This window comes from Larimichthys crocea, chromosome XIV (assembly GCF_000972845.2).
Source record: "Larimichthys crocea isolate SSNF chromosome XIV, L_crocea_2.0, whole genome shotgun sequence".
NCBI lineage: Eukaryota > Metazoa > Chordata > Actinopteri > Sciaenidae > Larimichthys > Larimichthys crocea.
Window position 1 is genome coordinate 9,316,796 of NC_040024.1, and position 12,244 is coordinate 9,329,039.

The window sequence follows — 12,244 nt, forward strand, 5'->3', positions numbered from 1 at the left end:
AGCTTGTTAAAATGTCTATAAAGCATCACTTCTGGAATAAAACTAAAACACTGCTGTCTTATCCCTCCACTGAACTGCTGGGCAGGCCAGTAAATTCCTGTGGTTTGCCAAATTTAGCCTGCAGGCTTGCTCTTCTTTCAGCAGTACAGGACAATGCAAGCAAGTCTGAATTGAATATGTTTTATTTAAAGAATGAACAATGATGTAGAGGGATGGAGGATGGAAAAGCTCAAACAATTACCGCTAAACGAAAAGCAGAGTTAACGCCAGCGCGTGAAAATGTTTATACAAGACAAGGGGGACATGAGCTTGAACATCCTTCGAGAAGTCAAATGTTTTTCATTTCCGGTGTTACACAACTCCTTATTAATGTAATGGAAACCTGTCAGATACAATACAACCACTGATGAATCCAATACAAGCCTCTATTTCAAAGCTACCCGTCCAGACTTTCATAGAAAAGTTGCACAAAAGCACCATTTTCCAACCCTTGCTGCTAAAGTTGAACAAATCATCATCTCTCCTTGCCAACTCCTCGTTCCCTTTCCTTTCTCTGCATTTACATCATATAATTAAATCCAATGTGTACATTTTTCCCTGCCTGCTGAAAAAGCCCATTTATTCACAAAATGTCCCAACAGTAAAATACTGTACAGGGGGAACCCCAATCAGTGTGTAATTTCCTGACGTTTCCAAGACAAGCATATTGGATATGAGAAATCCATGTAGCTACTCTCCGTCTCAGTTTAGGTTAAGTGAGATTTAATTGAGCTTAGAATAACAGAAAAGGCACAGACGCAAGTTTCTCACACTTATTAAAATACATGTAGACATGCAGGCACACATAAAAACATACATGGTGGATGGAGCCCCTACGGCTTGGCAGGAATGTTGAAAACTGTTTGGCAGGCGGCCACCTTGGAAGACCAGGTAGAAGAAAGAGGAAACTGTATTTTTGTTATAAACATTGCTATTGTTGAATGTATACAAGGAGATTTTAGCTATGAGACGGTCTCAATTTAATACTAATGCCTCTACATGGCCTAGGAAAACAAACACAACCATCAACAAGAAGATTGGCTTTTTCTATGAAGGTATTTTTGATGCCTGCCGGTCAGATTCAGTTGGATTTCCTTGTAATGAACAAATCAAAACAAGAAGTTCCTTCTAGCTTCTGTTTTTCAATCTACTTACACCTTTAATCTCATTTTAAGTTCCCCAAGTTGTTTAATATGCAAATAACTTTATCAAACTGGTTTGTAAGTAGCTCACAAACACTCAAACATGTTTGAAAAATTAGAGATTAGCCACAAGGGGGAACTCTTAACGACCAGTCACCAGATCACCCCTAGGTGCTACAGTTTGTAATATGTTTGGTGGCGAGCAGTGTGATGTGTTGATATGTTGCAGGTTTAAAATTGCACTATCAACATTGGATTAAAAGACCTAAGACCTGTTTCACGGTAGCCATTCTGACAGTAGGGTGAACGCGATGTGTTACTAATCATACTAATTAAGTTGAGCTGACAAGCACTACCGCAGTACCCTGACTCAATTTGACCTGAACCTGAAACTCTGGGCCACAGTATCACGGGTCAATCCGATGATTGGACCCCTCCTCAGTCAGCCATGTCGCTGAAACCGAGCGCAATCCAGGTGGAAGCCACCACTCACTTACTACCTGGACTGGACTTTGTTTTGTCTTCATCTATAGGGCTTAATTACTCCTGCGGTTGCTGTTACTTCACTTAGGTAGGACGGAAAGTGCATGTGTGGCCTTGTTTTCTGTCCAATGGGTTTTTGAACAGGGTTTCATGAGGATAACGTTGTCTCAAGTAGAGTCCAGTCCACAAAATTGTATTGTTTTGAAGGCCAACTTTTTAAACAGCTTGTTAGCTTGCCGACCATTTCGGATGATGCCTGTTGTTATTTTATGAATGAAGAAGAAAAGAAGCACTTGTGTTATTCAGGAGGTTTTATCCCAATGAGGTTATTTCTGTCTTTGTGACATTACAACTACGTCAAACGCACAATAGGTTTTTCAGCCCTAATAATGACCTACTGTGTCAGAAAAAGAAACATCTATTCACATGCCACATCCGTACCAACAGTCCCGTTGTATTATTCAAAGAAGTGGTAACAAGTTTTGGCTTTTGACTAAGGGCCCGTTTCCACTGTTAAAACTATACAAGAACAGCCAAGTGTGGAAAGGTGAGCGTTTCATCATCCCTGAGCGAGCAACATGTGTGTATGTGTAGTCTGGCAGCAGACCCGTGCAATACCTTCCAGAGAGTTCCTTGTTCCTACAGTAATGAGTAAAACCAGGCTGGCAAAGGTGGGTGACGTGATTGGCAAAGAGTCGCGGTTAAAGAGCAAAGGGGTCCCCGCCCGAATACTGAAGCCGAGATTGGCTATTAGTGTCAGTAACTTGTCAGTCAAAGTGAGTTTAATACATGTGCGGGGTGGCCGTGGTTGGCGAGCTCCTGCCAGAATACAAATAACGGCTCTGTACGCGCTCAAACCACATGAAAACACACAAAGTTACACAGATTATAGGTAATTATGATGTTGAATGTGATCTTTACGTGGCCTTATTTTTGCAGGTGCCAAAATTTGAAAGGATCACATGAGAATAGATTACAAAAATGATGCTACAAAGCTCAAAATACTCAATGTTAACTATATTTTAGAGCCTGAATGTTGATTAATCAGCAGCAATTGAAAAAAATAATTATAGCTGCTTCTTGAATGTAAATATTTGCCTGGTGTCTTTGTCATTTTATTGACCGAGAGATAATTAAGCCAAACCATAAGAGGGAGTAATGTTGTACTGAATATCAGCAGGGCACAGTTAATCACAGTGCTGATATTCAGTATAACAGCACTCCCTCGAGTGTGATATTACGTTTATACAACAGTTCTACAAGCTTCATTAATTGATTAATAGTAATAAGTGACAACAGATGATGATTTGTTTATAGAATAATTTATCTGGCTCCTCAACACTAGCTTGTTATCTACTTTGTGTCATTTATGCATCCAGTGAAATAAGAGCGTGCTGACACTCGCCTTGGTGGAAATATCAGTCTTGTTTCGATAAATGTTTAATATTATTGGAAAGTAGCTGCGCTCTCTCCAGCGCTGAACAGGAAACCAGTTTATCTTTATGGATTATGGTGATGCCAAATTCACAAGAAGACTGTCGACATATGACCTCCGTTATCTAGAGTGATGTGTTTTTACGGACACGAAATGAAATATGTTTATTTTTTAAGGCTACAGAAACATTTAGGTGACTGTTAAGTTTATTATCAGCTGACTGTATTCAGAGATAGAAGAAATATGTTCATCTTTGTGGTGCAAAATTTGTTACAATCTAAGATAGATGTTGAATATAACGTTAATTCGTCGTTGGACACGTGAAGCAGAGTGACACATGTAATGAACAGCCTCTGTGCCGTTATTCTCTATATTAGCACTCATGGAACGACTCCTGTCCAATCAAATTGCTTGGTTGGAAGTAACTGTTGTATAAATCTGTTAATCAACAAAATTATTCTTGTAAATTGACAGACTCTTTTTGTATCCCTGAAACGCTGACTTCAGAAATGTTCAAAGTAATGAATAACCAGAGAGGAACAACTGTTGCTGCTGCATGTGGAGCACATGTGGACAATGATGCACACACACACTTACACTGTGTTGGGAAAGCCCCTTAGAGTCAGACATGCAGTACATACCAGACACTGACACACACACACAGTGGGTTTAAATGGATGGCATGCTCATAAGCAGCAGCATTCCTCAAGACATCTACATTCGTCTGTCTGACTGAGTGTGAATGTGCATGTATACTGTATGTGTGTGTGTTTAATTCTGGTTTGTATGTGCGTGTCTAACAGCATTAGACAGGGGTGTGCCTGCTGCACAAACGGGAGCAGAGAAAAACTCAGCAAAGTTGTGACTGCTTGGACGGCTGATCTGGTTTCAAAGCCAGAACAAGGCGCGTCGCTGCCAAACAGCTGTCCCGGGAAGACAAAGTCATAGTTTGAACACCAGTAAAAAATCTTCCACGTTGATTTAAAGTCCGAGTCCAGTTGTGTAAATGTAAGAAGGGTAGAAAAAATAACAAAACACCAGGAAAACAAGTTTATTTCTCTGGAAAGTAAGACATTACTATAACCTTCTTGAACATGTGCTGCAATTCAACTTACAACCACTAAGTGGCAACAACACGAGGTACAAAAAGGGGGTGGTAGAGTTATTGATTAAAAAGCAGATTACTCAGTGATGCAGTGTAATAAAACTGGCATTTTACCGATCTGTAGCTGCAACTTCCAACATTTCATCAAGCTCAACGTGAAGAAAATCATATTTTATTGTGTTTTGTCACTGTAACGTTGTTTGTGGCTGCTGTATCATTGTACTGATGCTCTGTTGTCTCCGGTTGCTCAGTGTGGGTTGTGTTGTATCCTGAAGAATTTCTTGTTTTGCTGCTGTTGCTGTCTATACAGCGCCTTGTTGTCTAACCCTAACCCTAATGTTGGAGCCAGTATATAAAAGAAAATTCAGCTAAAGTGAGTAAATTTGATATATTTAGGCCTTTAAACGCAGATTGGTTACAGAAAAATAACATCTGACTGATAAGAAAGTACCAAACTGAAAATGTTTCCTCGAGATCAGCGTTTAATCCAAACTTGAGCCGATACGCCGTCACATCTGACCTCAGATCTGCAGGCCGGTTACACTCCAAACCCGCTAAACCAAACTTTAAGACGCCAACTTGACTTCAGTTCACATAGTGGAAATATTACTGCCATTAGTTCTGCTTCTGCTGAGCCAAAATACCAACGTGGAGCTGAGAGGAGTACAGTAACAGTTTCTCCTCTTGTACCAACTCGTATCAGGATGCCGTCAATAAACATTAAAACTGCTGATAATTATATTTTCTTACATCAACAGTGAAGCAAATGTGAAAGAGGCCGCCAATGGTGACGAATCCACCTGACATTTTAGCCTCTTTCAGCTGTTTTGGTTCACAGTTTTTGGTGGGTTTAAGAAAAAAAGAAAAGCTCTGATAAACTGACTGTACACTACCTGCCAAGCACTAAATGATCATCAGACAAAGTTACCTACCAGCTGGTGAAAATACTGGAACATTTAGCAGTTAAAGAGCCTGTTATTTCCCTCAGGAGGTGGTGGAGACCCAAAATAGAGCTAAAAGAGAGTTATCTGGACTTATATGATCATTGAGAAGCTAAAAGAACAATTCCAAAACAATGTTAATTTTGATTTGTGTTATATAAATAAATAAATAGGCAAATTTCACTACAGTGGTCCCTCGTTTATCGCGGGGGATACGTTCTAAAAATAAACCGAAATAAACAAAATCCACGAAGTAAGTTTTACAATTATTATACATGTTTTAAGGCCGTAAACCCCCTAACCACACACTTTTATACACTTTTCTCAGACAGGCATTAACATTTTCTCACATTTCTCTCTTATTTAAACTCTCAAAGTTCAAACTTTCGCAGATTTAACAAAAATAAGTACAATACTGTATTAGTAAATGAAACCAAAGATCAAAACCTGTTTTCAAGCCCAAACATTTTTAACAAATTTAATTTTAATGATCAATCTACGAGGTTTGACACATAAGAAATTATTACCAGTAACTCACGCGTGTTTCAAAGTTCCTCTGACGGTGCCGAACACAATGCGCGTTCATACTGTTCAGTACACTGTAAAATAAAGCATGCAAAATTACACTAAAATAAATCCGCGAAACAGCGAGTCTGCGAAAAGTGAACCGCGATATAGCGAGGGACGACTGTATATGCTCACTGTAACTTTACGAACTTTGAAGTGATAATAGTGATAAGTTGACCCCCAAAAAAAGCTAATGCAGCTTTAAATCCACGTTTGTGAAGTTCGTATTTGGACTCTAATCTTCTAATTTAACTTACAAGTTGCCACAAGTCATAATCTGATGGTTCATACAGTCTTCTGACTTTTTTTATTTATTTAGAAACATTTCCAGTCCAAGAACTCAAAGACGTCTTAACTTTCACACACTTTTAGTTGGAGGGTTGCCCTGGTAGTAAATAAAAAAGATCCCGGTGCGGCTGGCTTCGACGTTCGACTGGTTCTTGTCAGATTTTGTGTTTTCAGAGAAGTGCAAAGTAAGCATGACTTCACAATCACTGAGATGAAGGGTTAGAAAATACTGGAAAATAAACAAAGACGTTCTTATTCACTTTGCTATGATTGATTAACGCGCCTAATCCGCAGACGTCCACTCCCCTCCCGTGTTCATCAGTTCACCAGCTTTCCTTCTGACACCCCTGAGGTCAAAGGTCACTTCCTGTGAAACGTTCTCTATCTGTGTTTGCACGCTCAGTCACCTCGCTCGTCGTCTCCTCCTTCACCTTCCTTCCCCACCTCGGTGAGTCAACGCCAACTTAAGTGTCGGTAAGAAGAAGAAGAACGAACGAAGCGACGGACGACTAACACACATCCGTTTTTGGAGAACACAAATGTTCACTTTGAAGTGGTGAAACTATTCATGTGTGCGTGCAGATGCCTCATGAAGTTCGAGAGCACTTGTTGTTGTGTCGAGTGTTTACCTCCTGACTGTGAGCTTCAGTATCCTGTACGATCCCTTGATGAGGATGAGCGCTTCCTGCCTGCTGCCGTAGAGGGCCGACCCGTTTATGTTGATGAGCTCGTCGCCGACTTTCAGCTTCTCGCACAGGGCGGCCTTCCCTCCGTCCTCGATCTTTGGGGAGACAAAGACGTGGATTTGTTTGTTAGAGAGATGAAAGCGTTGAGAGAGTTGGACGGCGAACAGAACAGCACATTCACGTTAAAGAATCGAATTACTCGAGGATACGTCCGAGCTGCCAGGCCGGCTCCTTTAAAACCCATTTTTGGAGACATTTTCTGTCAAACTGTCTCCGTCCCCATGGCAACGGCGCCCTAAAGAGCATCTCCAAAACAGCCTGAAACACAACATCCCACAGAAAAGCCATCACATTCCTCTGTAATAGACAGTGTGTGTGTGTGTGCTGACTTGAGAGGGGGGGTCACGCAGTGGTGAGAGCCGGTGTTGTTAATGCATTGCTGGGATGTTTCAGTGCGTTTTCTGAGGCTGCAGAGGGGGTGAAACATTGACGAGCGTGCGGTGCGAGTGCGGTGCGGAGGTTTGAGTTTAGCCATAAATCACATCAACAGAAAGAAGAAAGGATGAAAGACACAGAGAGAGACGGGAACACACACAGACAGATGGACTACAGACAGGAAAAAGACACGGGCCAACTATGGTTGATGGTCGAGAAATTAGTGGTGGATGTGATTATTTTTCAAAAAGGAAAAGATATTTTGTATTATGTCACTTTGCAGTGGTTTTACTCAAACACATAAAAAACTACTGTGACAACATAATATTTACAAACTCCTACATCGTGCAGCAACTCGCTTCTTCTTTTGTCTGTGTGCTGAAAACACATCAACGCGAAAGTGCCAAAAAAACTTGCAGTTCCTCAAACGTCCACTTGAGGCTGGCTCCAGAAGTGAGTCAGTCTCCATAAGTCCCCATGTTCAAAACTTCACAGCAGAAATAAACATGTTTACAGCCTGGTACAAAAAACAGTTTTGGTCTCTGTAGCTAATTTCCCCGTTCATGACAACTGTACTGAGGGTGAATTTATATACAACTCACCTGTTCACATTATATTAAGGCTTAAAGTTATGCAGGATTAAGAGCGTGGAAGCTTTGATTGACAGGTGGGTGTCGTTACAAATGGTTAGTTTGAGCAACCAGGCTTCATTCAGCCCGCCTCACCCATAGGTTTCTGAAGAAACCAGCTGGTGGCCACCACCATGTTGATGGTCCTGTCTCTTCCACCTTCCGCTAATCTAAAAATCGGCAAAGACGTGGATCATCGACAGACCTACGGCGGGCTGAATGACGCCTGGTTGCTCAAACAAGCCATCTGTAACAGCACCCACCTGTCAATCAAAGCATCCACACTCTTAATTCTGAAAGTTGGACATTTGAACATGGGGACTTATGGACTCACTTCTGGAGCCAGCCTCAAGCGGACGTTTGAGGAACTGCAGTTTTTGGCACTTTCACTTCTCGGCCATGGAAGTTGCCGCTTGGTGGAGGCTCAGTCTAAAAGGTAACAATCCCTAATTCTGCCACACTGGACCTTTAAGTGTACCCAAGAACTTTTTGGTTAGACTCATTTTGGAATGACGTTTGGTTCAAGTGTTGAGAAACAACAGCGTTTATTAAAGTAAATCGAAAGGGAATATTTAATGATTTCTGGGTTTCAGTGACGATGGTCCGTCCTGTGGGTTGCTGGGCAGATTATAATACACCCCCTTTCATGCAGATATCAAACCCAGATGAATTCCACCATAAACGCTGTTTAAAGACGCTTCAGGGGCGTAGATAAAAAGGAACAAATTCCCGATTACAGAGTGTGGAAATGTAGAGCAGACTCATCCCCTCCTTCCCGCCATCATTCATTCATTCATTCAAAAATCAAAAAGGAATGCATGTCATGGAAACACAGGTCTGATTTCACGGTTTTAGGGTTTTACAGACACGCAGCGGGGAACTTTTCCCCGTGAGCCAACTCAAATATAAACCGAGATCTTTCATATATCAACTGGTGCTTTTTCTGCCACGTTCTCCGGGGACGAGTTCTGCCTTCAAAGGTTAATATTTGAAAACTCGATCCTGCTGTAATACCACTCCAAACACGGAAAACCCTGGAGCGGTCAACCACATTTGAACCGGGCAGCTTCATCACGACTTCTCATGTCAGGTCTGTTTTTTGGCCTCTGTTGACATTAATTTTTTTAAACCAGTTTATAGTTGGACTGGGATCCAGTTCAAGACCTGGCTGACGAACTGACACTGCGGTCAGCTCTGTTGTCACGACTGAGACGGATCCATTCATCATTTCTTCTAATTTAAGACTTTCATCTGCGTCCGAACATGCTGGTGAAGTGGCAAAGGAAGGAGATTTTAGCTTCTTACTTGATAATGCACAGAGTAGTGTGCCGTTATACAAAAATAACGCACATAACTCCAGCTCGGAGTCGACGGTTTTAGCTAAAACGTGGTCAAAACTGAGCCTGGATTTTTATCATCTGTAAATATTTACGTGGGTTTATTTTTTCTCCAGTGTGTAATGTGACTGGATTTGATTTGATTGATCAATTTCTTCCATGCAGACACATGTGGCCTTTCATAGTGATGCGTTGCCTCTGCTTTTTTTTATCAGTAAACCATTTTCTAGGTTGCGGAGACGGCGGCCACGTTCCTTCAGCTATCGACCATGTTGTCTTGTTGCTGCGTGATGTTGCAATATCATTAATATCACGATTTCAAGACAGATTCCTGTCATTTTAAATTTAAATTATGTTTATATAATTAATTTTTGTGTGCAGAGCGACGCCTTTGAAACACGCGACAACAGCAGTCATCGTCTGGAACGGCTTTGGAATACTTTGCAGCTGTTCGTGGGATCCAGGAGGAAGTCTGACACGTCTTGTGTTGCGTAATTTCTCTGGATACCTGTCAGCAAACGTGTGGCATGAAACACAAAATGCTGCTACGACGTGTTTTGTTTGTTTTCATTCTGCCAGAGACGATAAATCAAGACCTGAACTTTTGAATCTCCGCTAAAAGATCGCGCACATCACACCGCAACCGCGTTGTTTTTCTCTTTCCACCCATGAAACGACGACTGCTGATTACTCGACGCTTTTCCCACACACACACACTGAACACACACACACAGCCTCAGGCATGAGTTGAATGCATTTGACACAGGGTTTATGTTCATTTGTGTCTAATGAGTTTTTCATTATGAAAACAAACCGGAGGCAGAAATATGCTTCAGTGCTGGAATGTTTAACACTGCGACACACACACACACACACACACACACACACACACACACACACACACACACACAGTTCCCAAGAACATGGATGGTTAAGAAACTCAAATACACAGCAATAAAATAACCTCATTATCCAGCAATGTAATACACGCTTGGCTCGGCGTACCAAAGAGTAATCTGTCATATTCCCATGGATAGGGAGGAGAGGAAGAGGAGGAGAGGAAGAGGAGAGGAAAGAATGGGAAGGTGGTGAAGACGAGGAGGGGAGTAGCCTTAGAGGAAGAGGAGGTGAGGATGGAGCGAGGAAAGGCGGGGAGGGCGACGACGGGGAGGTGAGGAAAATCAGACGGAAAGTATGAGGAGGGAGGAAGGGTGGGACGGTGAGGGGAGCAGGAAACAAGGGGAGGAAAGGAAAGTGATGAAGATGAGGGGAGAGTGTTTTATATAGTTTAACTGCAGCGAGCAGGTATGTGGCTCATAACGAAGAGAGTTTATTATGTGTGTGTGTGTGTGATGAAGTCATTAACAGGAAGGCGTTGACGTCACACCTTTTCCATTTCAGTGTTTTACAGTTTGCTCACACGCTGCACGACGATGTCGTGAACACTCAAGTGTCAAAAACTGCAGTCCCGCAAACGTCCACTTGAGGCTGGCTCCAGAAGTGAGTCAGTCTCCATAAGTCCCCATGTTCAAATGTCCAACTTCACAGCAGAGATAAACATGTTCACGGACACGACGTCCATATTTATGCTGTCTGTGGTTTGTGGCTGCAGGTAGGTTGGTTTTCTTTGCACTCTGCATCTTCACCGCTAGATGGCACTAACTCCAACACACAGGCCAACATCAAGAGAGAAACCGTGGGTGACGTCACGGACACGCCGTCCATTCTTTATACCGTCAGTGGTTAAAAACTCTCGTTCTCCAGGAGAGATCCAGCCGTGGGAATCTTTCTCCTCGACATGAGCTGACTGTGACACAGTCTTTGTATTTTAAACCTGAGCTCGTGTTTACAACCTCTTTAATCATACAGCTCAACATTTAGACGCTGAATGAGCCGATCCAGACAGAGATACTCCAGAGTGTCTTCATGACACATCCACTCCGATCTTTGTAAATAACTTTCCGAGGCCTCGCTCCAATCCTCGCACATCCTCTCGTAAACAAACAGTTTCCTTCACTTTCTTTCTTTCGTTCTCTCTCAACTTTTCCTTAACCAGAGCATCTTCCCCCTGTGTGTGTGTGTGTGTGTGTGTGTGTGTGTGTGTGTGTCATGGCTTTGTGTCTACACATGTATACACACACTGTTTGCTTCCAGACTTTCGTACAGCTGTGTTATCCAGAGAGAGAGAGAGAGCTACTAATTTTCTCTGTCTCGGCTCTTTTCGGTAATGTGAGGTCTTGAACGCACGTGTTTAGACGCCGCCTAGACACACACACACACACACACACACACACACACACACACACACACACACACACACACACACACGTTGTTAATGACGTTTCAGTTTGCCGATAAAAAGACGCCGTTGTTTGATGCCGTCAGGTGATCGCTTAGCGATGACAACCTGTGACCAGCCCGGGGGATTCCTGCTTTTTGTTTTTTTTCAGGGTACAATGGCGGGCACCTTGCCACTGCACACACACACACACACACACACACACACACACACACACACACACACACACACACACCATGAGCTCACCCCTCGAATCTAAAAATAAAAGGGTGTGTCTGACCTGTGTGTGTGTTTGAGCACACAGAGAGGGCATTCTTCTCCATCTACCCACTGCCTGAGGTGACCTCACCCTGTCTGGACATCCCACAGCAGCATGGCGCACACACACACACACACACACACACACACCCACACACACACACACACACACAGACACACAGTCATGTCGTTGTAGACTGGAGTGAAACTGAGCTTTGAAACTGACTCAGGAACAGCTGGAACGAGGTTTATTCACTATTAAAAGCGCCAGGCGGGGATGAATAATCAATCGTTATTGATAAGCTGGCATCGGCCGAGTCGCTTTCTGCTGCTTCAGCCGGTTTATTTACGACTTTTCATTGTTTGAACGACGGCACGTGTTGCTGAACTCGTGCAGTACTGCAAACTGAACTGAAAGGAGCTATTTTTACTCTTTAAACGTGCGTTTACGTCTTCGTTAGTACAGGTGCCGTCATGTGATGTGCCAGCATTAAGAGCCGATTAATCCTTTAAAGATTTATCAAGTACAAACAACTCAGACGTTTCAGCTTCTCAAATGTCAAGAGTTATTATGATTTGGAAAAGTTGGCTTATCGATTA

General features: G+C 42.5%; 1 protein-coding gene across 3 annotated transcripts in view; it reads right to left on the reverse strand.

The window, feature by feature from the left end:
- Window positions 1-12,244, reverse strand: part of shroom4 (shroom family member 4) — a 72,307-nt gene that overhangs the window by 34,224 nt on the left and 25,839 nt on the right. For all 3 annotated transcript variants that reach the window (XM_027287775.1, XM_019265688.2, XM_027287776.1), the window contains exon 2: window positions 6,630-6,781. In XM_027287775.1, coding sequence (XP_027143576.1) covers window positions 6,630-6,781 — 152 coding nt within the window. The remainder of the gene's footprint in view (window positions 1-6,629; window positions 6,782-12,244) is intronic.